We start from the raw sequence: 18,980 nt of genomic DNA, 5'->3' as shown, positions 1-18,980 counted from the left end.
ATCCGCTAGATGGCACCATTGCTACATAAAATGGAGCATCCTGGATCGTACCATTAGGTCGAGGGCCTGTCACTGACAGTGTATTTCCCCATAGACACTTTGACTTCTCTTTAGTCTTATAAAGCATATCATTTAATTACTCAACGAGGCAAAGACTGTTTTGAAAGTTTGTGTATATATATATATATATATATATATATGTGTGTGTGTGTGTGTGTGTGTGTGTGTGTGTGTGTGTGTGTGTGTGTGTGTGTGTGTTGTGTGTGTGTGTGTGTGTGTGTGTGTGTGTGTGTGTGTGTGTGTGTGTGTGTGTGTGTGTGTGTGTGCGCGACACACACACACACACACACACACACACACACACACACACACACACACACACACACACACACACACACACACACACACACACACACACACACACACACACACACACACACACACACACACACACACACACACACACACACACACACACACACACACACACACACACACACACACACACACACACGTATAGTTAAATTATGGCTATATATATATAATATTATATTATAGCTAACTATGGGAAACAATATTTTTTGAAAATAATATATCGGTCAACAATTCGGTATTACATTTAGTTTAAAATGTATAATTGTATTTCAATTGTATTTCAATGCAATATCTTTAACATATTATATTGTGCATTCTTTTTATTATTACTCAATGTTTTATCATTTTTAAGCATGTAGTTTATTGTGTAACAATAAAGGCAACATTATTATTGTTGATTTAAAGGTAGGGTAAGGGATTTTCTTTGGTTAAAATAAGTGTTAAATAGCTCTATATTCTGATAGTACTCATTGCCTCATAGCCAAGTAAGCGGCCGTGCCAACAACACAGCACTGTTTGAGTGGCATATGGATCGGGTGGGAACTGGGAATCAGTTATAATCTACTTAAATCTACGTAAATCTAGGATTGATTCAATATGGTGGAAGATATGCTATATCTTCAATGTCATTATTTTTCTCAGGTGACCAGGCTGGGCATAAGAGTACAGTGTTACAAAAGACTTGCATTTATTTTCTATTTGAGGTTGAACTACAGTTTACACCAGGAGTTGATCTAAAGTGTTAAAGATGGGAACAGAGCAGCATGCAGAGGAGAGAGGGAAGCCTATGTCAACCCAATGAGACGAGACGTAAATCAAAAGGGCCACTGTGTGATGGTCACTGGTAGCCACTTTGAACCAATATACCATCAAACAGAGGATAAGGCAAAAGATAAACATTACCAGCCCTCAAGATAGATTAAACAAATGCATTCTTAAACGAAACTGTAACATGTTGAGCATTCATTATCCTTGTAGTGATTTACGAGCTCGATCAGTTTGTGTCAGCAAGCAACACCTTTGTGCAATGGACTGGTAATATATCCTCTAAGATCTCTACAGAATGGGGGTGTTTATTTCGTGCAATGAATTCACATTGATACAAACTGTTGTTTGTTTCACGAGAACATCGACACAGACTGCGGATATTAGGCGGTGATACATCGACATCATGAATAATGGCATCAACCTGTGCAAATGACGCGTTACCTATATGAATAGTTTTGATGTAACATAATGTGTTACATATTATGTAACATATGCAACAGATACTTGTCATGCCCTGGTGTGCAACGACCTTCGGGCACTAGGTGCACTCAGGGGTAAACTGAAGAAACGCAGGCATGATATAGTCACCCCAATCAATGCTTTAGTGATGGTTTCAATTTATCTAAAATTTTCCAAAGGAAATTATAATGGGCAGTGTCCACAGAAAGTGTTTTTTGAGCTGCCAGTGCCCTTCTGTCCTGCATTTCTACGGTAAAGACTCACTGGAACGCTGTTCTTACCAGCACAGTGCCTCGTGCTTCTGCACTCTCAGCATCCAGCATTTTTGGGCAGAAAGCTCAGGGTGGTTGAAGCAGAAAACAGTTAAACTTTTGATCCTCCTCGTTGGACGACCCGGTCATTAACGACCTGACTTTGAATCTTCACCACAACCATGAGAAGTCCATGTTTACCATTATTTCAGCTAGCCTATTTGTGCTAATAATGTAGAAGACATGAGCGCAGCAACGGCTGTTAGGTTTAAACATTGCGGGCATCAATAAACGTTCCGTGCACTTTGTAAGAAGCACTTTGTACATGACATCCAAAGCGCTAAAAAAAACGTACTGTGGACACGGCCCCTAATAGTGATTTTTTCTTTTTTTTATGCAACTCCATCTATCATACAGTATAATTCCGGTGAAATACACCGACCCACCAACATTCAAAAACAGGAAACAACAGTCAACAGGATGTAAAGGACGGGTGGGGGGGCTTCAAGGGGGTGGGGTTAGTGAGGGGTGGGGTTGTCTCCATGGACATCCATGGATGTCATCAGAAGCTGTTGAGTTCCGCCATGGTCTGGTTGAGGTCTTCACTCAGCTTCAAGTTCTCAACCTTGGCGCCCTCCAGCATGTCTGGAAGAGACGGAGTGGTGCATGGAGACAAACAGTCATCTTCAGCCGTCTCAGATATCCCCACACAATGTAAATAAATACTCATGTTCACCCAGGTTGATCATGTGACATGCAATAGAGTTGGAAAGTGTAACATAATCTTGAAAGCTGAAAGTTTGAATCTACTCCCTTTGAATGTATGAATGGGATTTTCAAAAGGGAGCGCACAATAATATGGAATAGATTACACAGAGGTTCGTTACTTGCCAAAGGCATTGAAGTACAATACTTCATCAAGTGAAAGTAAAATTACTGATTTTAAAATGTTATCATTGTACTCAGTTCATGAAAAAAATAAAATAAATACTCATTTACAGTAACAACTGTATTTGTAATTCTATACTGTCCACCCCTGGAGAACACTTTAATGCAATGGTGGCTGCATTTACTTATATACTGTACTTTACTTTTTACTTTACTTTTACTCCACTATATTTCAAAAACAAATATTGTAATTTAGATTCCACTACTTCTACGAAGGTTTCCTTTACTTATCACTTGAGCAAAAGTCTTCAGCTATCTCAAACACTCCCCACAATTTGAGGGTTCACTGCCTTGCCCAAGGGAGGGCTGATTGTTGGTCACTCACTTCGCCATCCAGATTTTTCCTACTTATCTGGGGAATTGAACCGGGATGTTTAAGTTGGTTCTTTATTGTATTTTGTCAGATTTTCTCCACACAAAATGACAGATTCCACTAACCAACTCTGGGAGATGATGAGGTGCTGAGATAAAAGTGACCATATCAAATACAGGTTGACAAAGTCACCACAAGAGGGCAGAGCAACTCAAAGCATGGTGCATGGTGTGTGTGTGTGTGTGTGTGTGTGTGTGTGTGTGTGTGTGTGTGTGTGTGTGTGTGTGTGTGTGTGTGTGTGTGTGTGTGTGTGTGTGTGTGTGTGTGTGTGTGTGTGTGTGTGTGTGTGTGTGTGTGTGTGTGTGTGTGTGTGTGTGTGTGTGTGTGTGTGTGTGTGTGTGTGTGTGTGTGTGCGCGCGCGCGTGCGTGCGTGTGAGTGTGTGTGTGTGAGTGTGCTTGCGTGTGCTCGCATGCGTGCGTATGCATGTGCACGTGTGAGCGTGCGTGCGAGCCTTTGCATTTACTGGGGGACCTGCCAGCAACCTGTAGCAACCACAACATTAATGTGTTGCATCACAGCATGTCATGTTTGCTAGTTTCTGTTGCTTGTCCCTGGAGCAGGCTGCTACATACATGTATACTGAAGATACCTGATGTTTACAGCTGAGCAGGGGGTAGATTATCCTACTCAAGTATAAGCACTATAACCTGACTAAGATATTATTCAGTAAGATTAAGAAGTAAGATTACTTGAGTTGAAAGCTACTCAAATAAAAGTACACAAAGTAGCATGTTCTTCAAGATTATTTAACTGACTATTTAATTCCATGCCAATGGAATTAAATAGTAACTTGTAGATCGATTGTCCAACCCAGGCTCTGCTCGGTTGGATTCTCGCTATGGAAGAAAGCCATAGCGAGAATCCAGTCCAACCCAGCGGAGCCTGGAAAGCGGACTTTAAACAGATGATGATGACGAGCTTGTAGATCGGCTATTTTTGAATAACCAAAGTATAAAATTGGGTTAAAGTGGATAAACAGATTGTTAAGCTATTAACTCATTTTCCTGGGGACCCCCTGGAACCCCCTCAAAGGCCCTTGGGGGTCCCCGGACCCCACTGAGAGAACCACTGGATTAAACAAACCCCCAGGTCGTCCCCCAGGTCCACTTGGTTACTTCCTGGAAGAGCGGTATACTATTGTGATCTCCTTCTCGAAAGATGGCACCCCTCTCATTCTATACTGTGTGACTTCAACCTGCCACTGCCAGCAGACAACCATCTTCATGTTACTTATCTTTAGTCTTCATTTGACCTTCCCTTATCTACTTCTACTATCCATAGAGCAGACCTAGTCTTCTCTAGAGCCTCTATCCTCTGTTAGCGCCCTTCGTATCTCATATCACCACTTCATAACCTTCTCCATGTCTCTGTCCTCTTTCCAACATACTGACCCACCACCAAACCATCACCGCTCGACGTAACCTGACATATCTAAACCCCTCTTCTCTCATTTCCTCTATATTCTCCTCTCTCCCCTCGCCTGATTCCTTCACCCTCCCTCTCAACTGCAACCCTCTTCTACCTCTCCACTATTTCATCTGTGTTTGACCGTCACTGCCCTCTCTCTTCCAAGTCACTGTCTGGAAGCTCCTTGGTTATCTGAAACCCTCAGATCTGAGCGAACACGTCTCAGGGCAGCTGAAAGGAAGTGGCGCGCTACGAGTGCCGCGCTATGAGCTTGTAGATCTGCTATTTTTGAAAAATCGTGAAAATGTGTGCAAATCTTTGAATATATATATATTTTTAAAGCGAACATTTTTGACTCTCTTACAACTTCTGGGGGTCCCTGGAACAAAACATTTTGAGATGGGGGTCCACGGCTATATCATTTTTGAAAACTGTTTAGTTTCATTTAGAAGACATTTGTGGAATCCCCCCAGAAGCAAAGATTTGAGTTACAAATGTTCGCTTTAAAAATACATATATCCAAAGATTTGCACACATTTTTCACGATTAAAAAAAAAATAGCAGATCTACAAGCTCATAGCGCGGCACTCGGTGCCACGCTATGAGCTTGTAGATCTGCCATTTTTGAATAGCCAAAGAAATCTTAAAACGACACAGATGCGTTCCCATCTTAATGGGCTTAATGGGCTAAACTAAAGCAAAAGTTGACAAGTGGCCAACTCTGGTACTGTAGTTTTGGGCCCGCAGCCCGGAAGAAAGTTCATGGGTCGACCAAAGGGCTTGATGCATGGCCTCGGTAATGGAGGTAGTCGTAGGGACACTAAAGTTCATGCACTATACTGTAGGCCCACTTCTGGAAGGAGAGAGATACTTCTGGCCTGGGGGAGTTTGCACGCTGGGTGAGCAATGAGTGGGCGGTGATTTTCTGAGCCTCCTCCATTTCTTATATGGCTCTAAACCATGCACACTCCTCTCTGCCTTCTCTCTCTCTCATTATCAACTGCTATGTCCTCTTTCTACTGTGCTAAGATTCAGTCCTCTGCCTCTAACCCAATGAAGCTCTTTTCCACTTTATCCTTCCCCCCTTAAACAACTTCACCCGCCTCTCTGCTGAAGCTTTGTCACCTACTTACAATTACGCTTACAGTTTAGGCATTTAGCTTATTCAGAGTGACTTAATAAGCAAGGGAATCTCATACACAAAATGCAGAGAGAACAGTGTAGTGCTTCAATAAACTAGGGTCCCTGGTAAAATCAGTCAGACAATAATACAGTATCGAAATAAGATAATTTTGATAAGAAGGTTGATGACATCAGAAGCTTTTTCTCTCATCTTCCCACCAATCCCAGTGTCTAACTCATCCAGTGAGAACCCCAACATATCATGTCTGTTCTCCTTCTCTCCTCTCTCTCCAGACGATGTCCTAAAACTAATGACATCCACCAGACCAACAACCTGTGAAAATGGCCAATCTACAAGCTCATAACGCGTTGCTTCGGGGCGTGTTGTGAGCTTGTAGTGAGCTTGTAGATCTGCTATTTTCACTATTTATGAAAATCAATTATTGCGTTAAAAAATGTATCATTATTTTGCACACGTAATATTTTACATTACAGACCTTGTCAGAGAACTATGAAGGCAGGCAAATAAAACAATCGTTCATCAATCATAAATAATGAAATCATTGCGATATTGATCCCGAGCCTTATCCAGGCCTCAGTCATGCTCCATGCTTACAGGTCTGTCTGCATGTTCTCTCGACCCCTCTCAACATCTGCTAAAGTGTAAATTGTAAACATATGGTCACATCCTGAGTGTAACCATTTCAGTATGAAGAAATACTGTCAACTAATCCCTCCCCAGTGATTCTCTCCAAAGTGTGGGGCATATTTTGTTAATCAGAAATCTTTATGAAAGAGGAGAGCTTCAAACCAAATGTCACCGCTATCTCCTCCTGACATAACAGCATAACTGTGGTTAAACGTCATCAAATGGAAACAGAATGACTGATTTTAGAATATACTAAATGTGTGGGAAAAACTACTTAGTTACAGTAACAAGAGTACTTGTAGTTAATTACTTTCCACCTCTGGAGCTAGTTTGTGATATCACGATATTTCTGATCCATGTGTCTCAAATGACATATTGTCACGTTTTCTCTTAACGTCAAAATTGTTTACACAATTCAACATCTTTTATTCTTTAATTGCTATGACTGAGACACAACTGACAGCTTGTTGTATTTAATGATGTTATCCCTACCTTGCAGAATCCATATGCATTGCAGAAAGTTCAAATAAGAATAGTCCTGACCTTAATTTTCCTTCAAAAAAGAGCTATGGACAGCTATTTTTCTTCATGAAAGGCATCTAGTGTGAACACACCCTAAGATGGTAACCGATTCAGTATTCTGGATATCGAATGTAAACTTAACCAGTGATGACCAATAAGGAGACAGAGAAACCTCTCTACAGAGAAAGCACAGAGCATAATAGTCACACTCATGATGGTTCATTGTAAATAGGCAGCGAGCACAAAGCACATTCGTGATAAAGTGACTGCTATTGAAAGAATACACTTAAAATGTAAATAATGTTGCTCAAATAGACAGTTACAACTCATGGAAACCGAACTCCAATATAATGATTATATGGAGCTGTGTGAGGGCCAACTTTAAAATGCCTTATACTGTACGTGTGTTTTCGCTTTCAGTTGCATTGTAAAAATAGAATGAGGCAATCGGGTATTATCAAGACCTTTAGCTAATCAGCAGGAAGAATGAAGTCAGACAGAAAAGCAAAGTGAAGACAGATGTCCTCATCATGTTTAACATTTATAGAGAAGAAGAAGAGTTACATGGAAGACAAAGCAGAGAGTCTGATAAGGGAGACAGAACAGTATCCACAATCCTTGAGGAAGGATGTTTTATACTCGTTTAGGCAAGTATCTGTTGAAAAATGATATTTCCCAACATGGAGCTTTTGACAAAAAACTAATACAAAGAAAGGTGCAACAGAAGAGTTACAAAGAGGCCAACTTTAAAGGAGAAGGTTTTTTTTAACAAACATTTAAAGGAATGAGCAAAGAAAGACAGAGAAAAGAAAAGAAAAAAGGCAGGAATGGGGGAAAGAAACAAACGAAGAACAAAGATGAAACCAAGATGGAGGATGAGTTCAGTAGCAGAGCTGCGAGTCTTGAAACCATATCTTGAGAGAGTGACACGGATTCCTGGCTTTTATCTGGAAGTACAGGAGGGGAAAGTAACTAACCGGTTTACAGTTTTATCATGGTTAGGGTCTATAACTTCTGGCACACAGCCATGCAATGATGGTGCGTTATAGTTTTAAAAGAGTCAAATTGATCTCTGTTATGTTAAATAAACCTAAATAGCTGTTGTTGATGTTGTCATATAGATCCCTGGTTCTCAACATTGGCTCTGGGGACCATTTGGGGTCCAAATAGACCCTTACAGGTTATTCTAATGGCTGGCAGGCAGCAAACAATACATATGTTTACCGTATACCTAAACTTAACCATTTCTAACCTTATAAATATGTCTGTATACATACATATTGCTCCTACAGGGAATCAAACAGTACCACTACACCACAAGTCTGAATGAAGGCCACTGTTTCTACAGTAGACAATAAGCTTCCAGCTATAGCTGTTCAAAAATGTGTGATAGATAGATGCCTTGTTGTTACCATGCTGACTATCTACAACTCTATTGGGAGCTTTTTGATTTATCTTCTGAATTGTATTTAATGAATTAAATTGCTACACACCTGCTGTGAGAATTCTAATTGTATCACAATTAAACCAGTATGTCTGTACTGTGTATTCATGTTGGGAAAATAACCTTTAGTTTGATAAATGTCTGGAACTTTAGAGAATGTCAATTTATTTTTACAAAATTAGCTTTGTGTTTGTTGTTTTGTAGTAGTTTAGTCAACACAACGCAACAAAACAGATGCAGCTGCTGGGGCCAAAAACGAACAATTACACTAAGATATTCAGTTGCTCACAAGGTATTACAAACACACACACAAACATGTGAGCATTCCACTCAAGCATTCCGCTCAAATCAGATCAAAAAGTGGATTAGTTGGAACAAAGTGAAAACGTGAAATTAATATTGGATCTTTTTCAGCACTGCAAACTGTTTAGTAAAGTTTGAAACATGTGCATCTTCCAGTGTATAGCATGCACACACAAACACACACACGCACACGCACACACGCACACGCACACACACACACACACACACACACACACACACACACACACACACACACACACACACACACACACACACCCAAACACATGCTTTGCACACACAGACGGTATTTACATGGAGGTCATATCATTGAGGGCATGGTCCAACTCCTCACTAATGGCTTTGTACTTGAGTTTCTGTGCATAAAGCTCATCTGTGGCACAACCCCAAGGAGAAGAGAAGACAGTGTTGCAAGGAAACGTTAAAAGATAGGTATTCAAATAAATACATAAAATGGCCCATTCCATTGGCTCAAAATCCAGTTCTCATTGTTGGCATATCGGCTTGATCTACATCTACTGAATACATCTTTGGCTTCATAATGACAAAAATCCACTTGTTCCATCATCCACCCGTCTACGACAGTAGGCTCCTGTCTTGATAACAGTGGGTCTGCGCTACGGATCAATATACTGCAGTGCACTAACAGTTAATCATCTCACAACAAAACTGTACAATTACATTAGCCTGTGGAATGGGCGATGAAGATAACACTTGGTTGAAGGTCTCATGATGTAATAATAATAATAATACATAAAACTTATATAGCGCTTTTCATAGTACCCAAAGCTTTACAATACAAATGTAGCTGTGAGGAAACAAAAAAGGGAAAATATTCTACCTTCCAGATCATCAATGGTCTTCTCCAGCTTGGCCACAGACCTCTCAGCAAACTCAGCGCGGGTTTCAGCCTGAAGTAGTAAATGAACCAAAAATATGAGTTCAACAGACAACTGACTCATCCTGGAGAGAGGGTGTTTACATTGTCTTCTCATATTGGTGAGGTGACATATCTGGTTTCAAAACAGTAGGCATAGGATATTTGTTTCTCTATTATTTCTTCTCCCCCTTTTTTAAGTGGCTGTTATACCTTGAAAATAATAATAAGAACTATTTGACCCCACAGGGGATTTTTTTTTTTTTTCAGCTTCACCCAAGGGGTCTGACTTGAGCACAGGGGGGGAACAGATAGGAGTTAAATGTCTTGCTCAGCCTCGACACATTACTGGGGCTGGGAATCGAACCTGGGACCATCTTCTACCCATTGCATACGTCTAGGCAGAAATCTCTGGCAACACACACCTCTACACCGACTGGGGCACACTTTGCAATTCTCTCTACAATCTTCATTTCACAAATGTAATCTTTTCTGACACTATTACTTTTAAAAGTTCCCAATGTTGCAGGTAACAATGCTTTAACCACTTAAACCCTATATACTTTGAAAACCGGGGTCCCACAGGGGTCTATACATGTGCCCCTCATTTTTTTCCCGCCAACCAAATCTCTTCGTCAAACATAGATGATCTACAAGCTGACTTCACTAGCAGTGTTGCTATTTTCGCCGAACGTCCACCTATCATAACATGCCCAGAATGTGGAGCTGGTTAACTGGCCCACTCACCTCCTTCAGTTTGTCTGTCAAGATCTTAATCTCCTCCTCATACTTGTCTTCCTTCTGGGAGTACTGTGGGGAGAGATACAAGAGAGATCAGTCTCCTATCAGAGAGATCAGTGTCCTACCAGAGAGAGATCAGTCTCCTATGAGACTAGAGATCAGTCTCCTTCTTGGAGTAGTGTTGTGAGAGATACAAGAGAGATCAGTCTCCCAGACAGACACAATAAGACACTCAACATCAATCAAAGTTCGTGTAATTTCCGTAGAACATGTTAAAACACATGTACATGACGCACGCACGCACACACACACACACACACACACACGCACGCACGCACGCACGCGCGCGCGCGCGCGCGCGTGCGTGCGTGCGTGCGTGCGTGCGTGCGTGCGTGCGTGCGTGTGTGTGTGTGTGTTGTCAATGTGGGGACCCCCAGAGGTCCTTGAGGGGGTTCCAGGGGGTCCCCTGCGGCAAAATGGGTTAATATGTCATCAAGATCAATTTCACCACTTTAACCCTATACAGACTACAGTATACTGCATCGGCTATCTACAAGCTCACAACACATCATATTGTGATGCATTGTGAGCTTGTAGATCTATTTTCAAAAAATATTTGAAAAATGTGAGAAATGTGGAATATATTTGAAACATTAACAACACAAACCTTGCATGGGGGTCCTTGCCACACAATATTTTCAGATGTCCTTAGCCAAATACATATTCATTTGGGGTCCAGGCTACTGCTCTATAGAGGCTCTAGTGGGACCCCACCCCAGCACTACACAGTAACTGAGTATCCAAAGACAAATGTGGAACTTTTCTTTCTCTCTTCCTAACCCCCCCCCCCTGTCACTTTCAGCGTGCAAATGCAGTCCAAACTTAATCTGAACACAGAACAGCATTGAAAGCACAAGCACAGCATGAGCACAGTCAGAAACTGTTTGCCTCTTCCCAATCAACAACACCTGTGCTAGATTGACACCTCATTTAAGTACCTGGCCAGCCTTGGCCTAAATCTTGATGTATAGTAATTGTTAACTAGGTCTGGTTTCTGATAGTATTCATTGCTTCTTTTTTTTCATCCAAGGACCCCCATAACCCTGAAATGGAACCAAATGAGAAATATTTGGTTCCATTTGTACTCTCTCAAGAATTACTACCTGTAAAGGACCATTTGGAACTCCCTCTAAACCCTGAGGGTCCCTGGTCCCCACTTTGAGAACCACTGTGTTTGTTTAGTAACAAGGATATCCCTGTTTCTCCAGCTCTTTAGTAAACCGAAAATCAATTTTCAGGTTGGGATACTAATTTCATCCAATCAGGAGAGTGATCTCATACAAACAAATGAAATGGGAAGTGATTAAATAAATAAATAAATAAATGAGCAGACAAATTGGAATTTGAATATGATCAAATTCAAAATGATAGATGGATACTCTCTCCTGATTGGATGAAATTGGTGACACACCTGAGAATGTATTTTCTATTTACTTAAGAGCTGGAGAAAACATTTATGTTTTGTATTAATAATCTAGATCTGCAACTGCAAATAGAAGCCTTTGTAGTAGAGTATAAGTATCAAGTATACAAAAATGGCAAAAATGGTTGTGAAGAAGACACCATGCGTTGAACATTAAAATGAATGAAGTCGCTGTCGTTGCATTACTGACTGTCCACGAGTCACAGTGCAACTTCATTGTCGAGGTAATCTTTGCTCTACAGCAGAAATGTGCAATTATTCCCATTGCATTTATACTGTACAACATTTGAAGAAAAACAAAAAAACACATAAAACAACATCCAACCCTGTAGTTCTAGTCAGCAGCACTCAAAGTTTCTGCCGGTTTGTCCACTATTGCACAATATATCAAAAATGTATCGTCATCGCAATATCATCAACATTCACAATATACATATCACAAAAGACCGCTTGTGAATATATTCTAAATGGACCCTTGCAGGTCTGTAACTCAGAGAGTGTACAAATGGAACCAAATGGACCCTTACAGCTCCATTTGGATCCATTTGTACACTCTCAGAGTTATGAGGGTCCTTGAAATGAAAAAGTGTGAGGGCCACTGACTGCAGCAGGCTTTTCATTGTCTGGGTTCTATGTTAGCAGCAACCATAAGGCAGAAAGACTATATACATTGCATCGTGCAGCTCTATTGTCCACTGTACTACTGTATGATTAAAGCCCCTGTTCACGTGTCACTGTGTGGTTTAAATAGTCACAAAAATAATCACAGTTCAATAAATGTACATGTCAAATATTTTTCTCCACCCAAAAAAACCATCAGAAAATGCAAAATACTTGCCGGTGAATTTCACATCAAAACTATTCATAGAGTAAATGTCTCATTCATTCAGATTTTTCACGGTGCAGAAGCTCAGAAGCAACAACCTTTTTCAGAATGAAAATCATGTCACTAAATAATACTTACATAGCTTTATCGGTGTGTAATATTCACGTTCTGTTTGAATGTGCTTATGACACACTAACAGCAGAGAAAGAAAAACGTTCGTACAACCTTCGTACAACAGTGTCATTCACAGGTAATAGGTCCTGTTATAAACAAATATTACAGAATTCTGCTTTAAACGACAGTGAGAGACAGTCTCCTGATGAGTTGCCAGAACCAAGCAACATTTGTAACTAATGTTTTTATATACATATTGACAATTTAAATTAACAGTAAAACTGTATAATATACAACTTATATACAAGTATATGGAATATATTTGAGAACAACTTCACATTGTATCATTTCAATGGGGACAAAAATTAAACAAAAGCCACAATCACCAGAAAGTCTGTTGATACAACTAATAATTCACTTAGTGGCCATAAAAACACAAGTTTGACTATTTCAGATGAAAACTTTCAAGTTTGACCTATTAAACACAACTGGCTCTTTTTTGTTATCTTGACACATTTGCCTATATTGCTCTACTACTTGAACCAAAGCCTGCTGTTTATTACTTCACCAAATGTCAAAGCCTGCTGTTGATTGGTTCACCACATTTCAAAGTGTTTGTCTTTCAGGAAGGGGGTTTTGTCCTGGAAGCAGTTGTTGTTGAGTCTGGAAAGACATCAATAATTACCATGATTTACTACACACATCATACCGGTTGAAGTCAAATATTCCATCTTTTGATTTCTCCTGAGAACAATAAGTTATTCTATTAATAATTAGGGCTGTCACTCTCACAATAACAACATTTAAGTTAATGATTCATTGTCGTACAAATAATTGCGATTTAATTGTGTTTTTGGCATTGAGCATTGCAACATATCAATATGTTTTATGTTTGCCTTTAAGGCTTCGTAATAAAAAAAATGCACATGGCAGATATGAAAAATAACTTACAATTACAAAGATATACAAATTTATACTTTAAAAAAAATTACATAGCTGACCTACAAGCTTACAACGCACCGTGTTGTAAGCTTGTAGATCTGCCATTTCTGCTATTTTGAAAATGTTTGAAAATGTATGAACATTTTTCAACATGACGATTATGACGATTATACAAAATAGATTATCTCAAATAATTGTGATTAGGCGATTATATAATAATTGTCCATTTCACTCACCGCACAGTTTGGATGGATGTGTTGATGGCGAGCAGCTGGAGTATTCTGTCCGTCAGAGCATCAGTGAGCTGATTGTGACTCAGACTACAACAACACAAGGAAGAGAAAGGGACAAAGGAATAGATTAGTACCTCATGGTCACAGATACACACACACACTATGCACACCACTCCATTCTATATACTCACTCCAGGACTTGTGCTTTGTGCAGGTGGGGGATCAGAGTCTCTAGTAGCTGGTCAGTGAGTTGACAGTGACTGAGGTCCAGTTCTGTCAGTCCCTCAGAGTGTTCCAGAACCAGGGCCAAACATCTACAGGCCTTCTGATCTAGTCTGGTCTCACTGAGGTCCAGATCTCCACCCAAGGCTGCAGTCAAGTAACTTGCTCGCATCACTGTGTTCCCTTCACTGCCCACAGAGACCAGAGATAGGAGCTGGAGAAGAAGGGATTTGCTGCATCTGGAGAAGAAATACACAGCTATAAGCAGGGCACTGAGACAGATCAATGTGGTTGGAAACCTGTTTCTTCTTAAATGGATAACTATTTATAATTATTTATTATCATTGTGGCAAGTCAACACATAGTAAGACCATGCAGTGATGAAAAAGCAACAGCAGGCAGCAAAGTGTTTCCATTCTCACCTCAGACGGACTCTGTTGAGGACAGGGAACAACAGGTCCACTCCACTGTCCTCTACCTCACAGTCTGATAGGATGAGCTGTGTTTCCTGGCTGCTGCTGCTGTGTCTCAGGACTGCAGAGATGGCCCTGCAGTCTGTGACAGTCAGAGACAGAGCCTCCACCTGCTGTTGCTCTGACAGGTCCACACAGGAGGAACAGGACAGATCAAGTCTGTACTGTAGAGCTCTGAGTAGAGCTGCTGCTGCCCCCTGCTGTGTCTGAGAGGTAGTGCAGCAGTGGAGGAACGTCAGCAGTAGATTCCTGTCAACACTGGTATGAGGATATACAACATGAATCACTTCATTGATCAACTATTAACAACATATGCAAATACATAACCATAAAAAGCAACTACACACATCAATATGATCATGTATTAATAATCTTTATATTCACAATAATTGGCTACATCCATCTTACCTGAGATGAGAGACTTTGTCCAGAGAGTACAGGATGCTCTTAATTGTTTCTCGTGGTATGGAGGTCCACAAAAGGCTGAGTTCTGTCACTTTGTCACAGTGATTGAGGGTGAAGAGCAGAGCAACACAGTCCACTGTGTCCAGCTCTCTGTTGTTCAGGTTGACTGCGTAGTCTAATGACCTCAGTAAACTGGGAACACTGGAATGGCATTTATATGTCTCTCTGATGGCACACAAAGTGAAGCTGGGACTGGGTCTGCAAACATGGATTACTGTTAGTGTTAGTACAGAATGCTGAATTAAGATGACAGTAATAACAATCTAACTGTGTAAAATGCACTGAACATTAGTGCCCCCCCCCCCCCCATCAACAATATATTTAGAAAAAAAGAAAAACAAATCCATAGATCATTTTCAACTCACCCTTTAAATAAAACTCTATCCAGAAAGGGTACAAGATCTCTGATGCTTCTCTCTGGAATCCTGTTTTTCTTCAAGTCCACAGTGATCGTCTGGGCTGATGACTGCTGTAGCAGATAGAGAAGAACCTCCCAGTCTAGAGAGCAGGAGGTCAGATCCCCACCAACCTTCTCCAGGAAAGACTTTGTCAAGTCCTTATCCTGAGCTGTAAACACAACAACAGCTAGCTCCTGCAGAACCTCTGGACACAGTCTGGTGAAATTATGGATCAGAGTATACAGACAAATTAATGAATTAGATTGAAGGTTGGTTACGTTTTTTTATGTATTAACACAGACATCTTTTATGGCTCAACCAAACCAACAGACTTACTTGATTGTCAGTTGATCATGGTGACTCAATAGTGGAAAGAGGAGGTATGAATGGATGTTGGACTTGGTCAGGTCCAAACATCTGGCTGACCAGTGTCTCAGCAGGGATGCCACATTACTAACAACCCTGGACAATATTCTCTCTGACTGTGGAGTGGTCTTTAGAAGAGAAAGATCTGCAATAGCCACTGGACGGTGGAAACGTCTCATTCTTACCAATCGAAAAAGCAGCAGTACCATGCTTTCAGACAGCCTGAAAATCAAAGAAAAGGAAACACATGCTTTTAATTATGAACACTCCTAGTCCTAACTACATCATTTGATTCAGAGCCAAAATAACATTTTGGTTTTAGGAATAGTAGCCAAGATCTTTACAGAATCTACAAAAACAAAGCATACCCTAGCCTTTGGATTCGTGATACATGTCTAAAAAGAAGTGAGACTCCTTTCAGAGAGATCTTGCTGGGTGTGAGGACCAGATCCACACTAGAGCCACAGAGTTTCAGAACTTTCCCCACAGACTTGCAGGTGTTTGAAAATAACGGTCCTTTCAGCACCAGGGTGAAGTCAAGGAGACGGAGGAGAGAGACCAGCTGTTCCACCTCCTCTCTGGATCTAACAGTGATGGATTGACACGTCTGCTGGAAGAATCCTGGATCACATCTGAAACATGTGTGAGTTATGGAGGAAAGTATTAGCTTAGCAATATTGGAACAGAGACATTGTAGTACATGGCTTTACATTGTGGCTTTAAAGCCTGACTTTAAATCATGTTAATTATTATTACCTTTGTATATTGCTGAAAAATGCTTAAAATGTGAAATTATATTCATCACTGACTACATGTTGCATCTAACTTTATAGTGAATAGGATATATTATATCACGAAAGCTATACTTTACTATATATTATATAGAATAACCAAGATACGGTATCATTGAGATCATGGGATGAAGTCATGAGAATTACAAATAAGATTCACTATTTATACATCAGAAAAAAACAAATGATAGCCTACCTCATTATCTTAAAAAAAGGAAGGAAAAGATTAAAAACATTAAAAACATATTAACCTGAGTTGTGAGATGTATGGTAGACACTGAAGGAAGATCCCCACTTCATTATATAACCAGCCTCTCAGCTCTACAGGTTTCTTCTCTGGTTGGAGTTTCATCACCTCTAGGAGGAGGGAGACCTTTCTCTCTGAGAGGTCTATGGACCAGACTTCAGGAGCTGACTGGTAAACCGGTTGTAATGCTGGAAGAACACTTCTGCCTGTTTGAGTCTCATAGTTCTTCACATAGGAGTATAGGTCCAGTAGTAGATCACATTGCCACTTCCTGTAGTGCCAGTGGTCAGCCCAGCTAATAAAGGGGAATATTTTGTAATTACACACAGAAGACAACTGTTCCAGAATCTTCTGTCCTGTTTCTTCTTCCCGTTCTGCTGCTTCACAGAAGAGCTTCCCCAGGGACTTGGTTTGTCCTCCTGATGGATCTTGAACACTGCAACAGATCAAATGAAACCAACATGATGAGCTTCCCCAGGAACTTAGCTTGTTTTGACCTTTCTGACCTTTGATGAGTAAATCTGAATCCTGTTCAAAGGAAAGCCCATGAAATATTGATAATTATAAACAGAACCACACAATGATGGACACCGTATCCATCAGATTTTAGATGAAAGAGTCAATGGAAACTGAAGGAATCTGAAAACGTATATTACTAAATATGTCTTGATGCTTAAACTTTATTTCTCTGTACTTTATGGACTAGCGCTAGTGTAACCATTGTCCTGGGAAAAGACCACAACACTGCTGTCCTGATAAAAATGGCATAACATAACTCAGCAGTGATTCATGCTTACACCTATAGTATCATATGGAGATCATATTATGTAAGTGATTCATGTATTATCTGATTGTATTCTTATGATTATTTGTATCATTTATAGCATGTTGCCTGTTGGAGCGGAATCCTTGTATATCCATGCATGTTTTAGTTTTTTCATAAATTATTGCAGTATTTTACAATTCATCGTAGTGTTGTAAAAATAATCTACAAGCTCACATCACATCATATAATGGTGTGTTTTGAGATTGTAGATCTGCTAGTTATTTTTTTTCTTTGATAATTGTCACCTAAATTTACATGCTAAAAAAAGTGAAGCCAGGTTGAAAGTGGTTAAGTGTGTCTGTGAGTTTTATAAATATTGAACCAATGAAAAGTATTGACAAGAGCTTCTGACTAACTACATTTGATCCATTGGACCACAGGTTCTCGTTTAATTTCCTGAAAAGTAACGGTTTTGGACATACAAGGTTTCCACCTGCCAGTGATGATATAGCATACTTTCTCTGCTTTTTGCTTCTTTCATGGATATGCTGCATAGCTCTTTGTATTAACCAAGTGAATATGAAGACAAATATTAACAATATGAACCCTAGTGTCCCTATTCTGGGGTGAAGATTTAGCAGAAATAGCAGATCTTTAAGCTCACACTGCGTCGCAGATTTAGTGTTGAAGGAAACACTAAAGGACCTAGTATAGAGCCTTGGGGGACCTCAGTCAACTAACTATGTAGGATTTAAGTGGATTAAAGAAAGTAAAAACATTAACCCGAGTTGTGAGATGTAGGGTAGACACTGAAGGAAGATCCTCACTTCACTCTCTTCATCTGACCAGACCCACAGCTCTACTGGTTTCTTCTCTGGTTGGAGTTTCAGCAGCTCTAGGAGGAGGGAGACCTTTCTCTCTGAGAGGTCTATGAACCAGACTGCAGGAGCTGACTGGTAAACTGTTTTTAATGCTGGAAGAACACTTCTGCCTGTTTGAGTCTCATAGTTCTTCACATAGGAGTATAGGTCCAGTAGAAGATCACTTTGATACTTCCTGTCTTCCCATTCATTACTCTCCTCAATAAAGGGGAATGTTTTGTAATTACACACAGAAGACAACTGTTCCAGAATCTTCTCTCCTGTTTCTTCTTCCCGTTCTGCTGCTTCACAGAAGAGCTTCCCCAGTAACTTGGTTTGTCCTCCTGATGGACCTTGAACACTGCAACAGATCAAATGAAACCAACATGAAATGCTGATCTCTGATCATAAACAGAACCAAAAAATGATGGACACTGGACAATGTATCCATCAGATTTGATGTGGAAAAGGTCGATGGAAAATGAAGGAAACAGAAAATGTACATTACTAATACTTCTTAACCCATTAAAACCGGG

At 40.2% G+C, this 18,980-nt stretch overlaps 3 protein-coding genes across 3 annotated transcripts in view; all 3 read right to left on the bottom strand.

Annotated features, from left to right (window-relative positions):
• LOC311061639 (uncharacterized protein) overlaps positions 1-18,980 on the bottom strand; it is a gene marked incomplete at its 5' end in the record, with an annotated part of 278,554 nt that overhangs the window by 57,892 nt on the left and 201,682 nt on the right. The window lies entirely within an intron of this gene.
• LOC311061186 (uncharacterized protein) overlaps positions 1-18,980 on the bottom strand; it is a gene marked incomplete at its 3' end in the record, with an annotated part of 85,217 nt that overhangs the window by 36,774 nt on the left and 29,463 nt on the right. The gene's annotated exons all lie outside the window — the stretch shown is intronic.
• Positions 12,324-18,580, bottom strand: LOC311061527 (uncharacterized protein). Its single transcript, XM_084080185.1, has 10 exons — positions 18,412-18,580; positions 16,823-17,254; positions 16,149-16,412; positions 15,751-16,002; positions 15,382-15,630; positions 14,960-15,214; positions 14,501-14,809; positions 14,048-14,317; positions 13,860-13,943; positions 12,324-13,344 (listed from the first exon to the last, which is right to left on the bottom strand). The coding sequence occupies exons 1-10, from the start codon at positions 18,423-18,425 to the stop codon at positions 13,278-13,280; spliced, it is 2,196 nt and encodes a 731-aa protein (XP_083936311.1). The 5' UTR covers positions 18,426-18,580; the 3' UTR covers positions 12,324-13,277.

This window comes from Gymnoscopelus microlampas, assembly GCF_963454915.1.
Source record: "Gymnoscopelus microlampas genome assembly, chromosome: 15".
Taxonomy (NCBI): Eukaryota; Metazoa; Chordata; class Actinopteri; order Myctophiformes; family Myctophidae; genus Gymnoscopelus; species Gymnoscopelus microlampas.
The sequence above is the reverse complement of the archived record's forward strand: the minus strand, read 5'-3'. Positions and strand labels throughout refer to the sequence as shown.